Source organism: Galeopterus variegatus, unplaced genomic scaffold (assembly GCF_000696425.1).
Source record: "Galeopterus variegatus unplaced genomic scaffold, G_variegatus-3.0.2 Scaffold9262, whole genome shotgun sequence".
Lineage (NCBI taxonomy): Eukaryota > Metazoa > Chordata > Mammalia > Dermoptera > Cynocephalidae > Galeopterus > Galeopterus variegatus.
The window spans coordinates 96,294-98,439 of record NW_007735373.1 but is presented as its reverse complement, the minus strand read 5'-3'; the positions used below and the strand labels follow the sequence as shown (position 1 = coordinate 98,439).

Below are 2,146 nucleotides of genomic sequence, written 5' to 3'. Positions count from 1 at the left end.
ACCCCTTTATTAAAGGCAGACTGACTAAATATCTTGTCATACAACATCTATGGGCCCCATATGTGTAGTTTAAAACGACACTTGAAATATGGCATTGCCCCAGTAGACGATTGTTTCCTTGAGATTAAGGAGAATTTTTAATAAGTTCTTATTTAATCAGTACTGCTATAGCTACTAAAATACTAAGTATTCCTTCCTTTTATTTTCTTTATTTTAGTCTGCCTGAACTCTTAGCTGAATGAATGAATGCTTCTGGGTAAGGACACGAATAAGAAGATATGGGTAATATCTCAGTTAAGCACCCCTAACTTATTGTCATAGAAAATTAAACAAGTGTTGAGTGGGATAGATTTTAACTGATGATACACAAACCACATGTCCTCAGATTACTACAAATGTGACTTTTCTCTAAAGTGAGTGTGTATAAGTCTGTTAGCAAGTGTCGGTGTGTCTGTGTGGTGTGCATATGCATGTGACAGGGAGAGATAAACGGGCATAGTGACAGACAAAAAGTGAGACAAAGAGAGAAAAATAAAGAGAAAGAATAAAAAAAACGGACAGAGAAGAGAATTGAAATTTGAGATAAACTACTGAGGAAGCCTTGTAAATTCTTGGATCTCATCAGTAAATGGGTATGTCTGAAAAATCTCATGGAAACCATATTCAATTTCTGACCGTACTAATCTAGGCCAGAACACAAAAAGAACCGAGACACCCAATAGGCACTGTCAGCCTGAATCTGAATCTTAAGCAAGAACGCTCTAAGGCAACATGCTCGGGCTCAATGGAACAGTCTTCATGCCCTCGGTGCTGATGCTCATTGGAATCCCTGGCTTGGAGGTTATGCAGTGCTGGATCGGGATTCCTTTCTGTGCCATGTACATCATTGCTCTGATGGGGAATTCCCTGCTCCTAGTCATCATCAAAAGTGACTGCAGTCTCCATGAGCCCATGTATTTCTTCCTGGCAATGCTTGGAGCAACAGACATTGCTCTCAGTAGCTGCATCCTACCCAAAATGCTAGGAATATTCTGGTTTCATCTGCCAAATATATATTTTGATGTCTGTCTCTTGCAGATGTGGTTCATCCACACATTCCAGTGTATTGAGTCAGGTACTTTGCTGGCCATGGCACTGGATCGCTATGTGGCAATCTGTTACCCGCTGAGGCATGGATCCATTTTTACCCACCAATTTCTCACTTGGATTGTGGTTGGGGTGACCCTCAGAGCAGCCCTTCTTGTAGCTCCATGTCTCATCCTTATCAAATGCCGGCTGAAGTTCTACCGGACCACTGTTATCTCCCATTCCTACTGTGAGCACATGGCCGTCGTGAAATTGGCAGCAGAAGATGTTCGAATCAACAAGATCTATGGTCTGTTTGTGGCTTTCAGTATACTTGGACTCGACATAATCTTTATCATACTCTCCTACATTCGGGTATTTTTAACTATCTTCAGTGTACCTCAAAAAGAAGCTAGGCTTAAGGCCTTCAACACCTGCATTGCCCACGTTTGTGTTTTCCTTGAGTTTTATATCCTCGGTTTCTTCTCCTTTTTTACTCACAGGTTTGGTTTTCACATTCCATCTTACATTCATATTCTTCTGTCCAACCTTTACCTACTTGTCCCACCTTTTCTCAATCCTATTGTTTATGGGGTAAAGACCAAACAGATTCGAGATAGAATGTTCAAGATTTTCTACTCTAAAAATGTTTCTTGATTTCTTAGTTGTCTAATTTTAAGTAATAAAAAGTCATTCTTAGTAAACTTTGTTCTTGGTGAGAGTCTGTGCTGTATTAAGTTTATTGTGTGCTGAAATGTAAAGTTTTAGTTTTTCATTCAAAACAGGAAAACTTTGACTTCTATTTAAACAATTTCACTTGTTCTGGCTACAGCACTATTTGAAATATATAGTGCTAATGAAAGTTAATTAGCGGATGACACATGACAGAGTTTGGATATGTTGTCTCCCCCAAAGATCATGTCAAAACCTCATCCCCAACTTGGCAATCTTGGGAGGCATTTGGGTCATGCGGGGCGCAACCCTTGGGAATAGGTTAATGCCCTCCCTGGGTGGTGGGGTAGTGAGTAAGTTCTCAACCTATTATTTCCCGTGAGAAATGGTTGTTTAAAGAACCCTGGCA

At 40.2% G+C, this 2,146-nt stretch overlaps 1 protein-coding gene across 1 annotated transcript; it reads left to right on the top strand.

The window, feature by feature from the left end:
* Positions 1-771: 771 nt before the first annotated feature.
* Positions 772-1,722, top strand: LOC103609151 (olfactory receptor 52A5-like). The gene has a single exon (XM_008593503.1). The coding sequence runs from the start codon at positions 772-774 to the stop codon at positions 1,720-1,722; it is 951 nt and encodes a 316-aa protein (XP_008591725.1).
* The last annotated feature ends 424 nt before the right edge of the window (positions 1,723-2,146 follow it).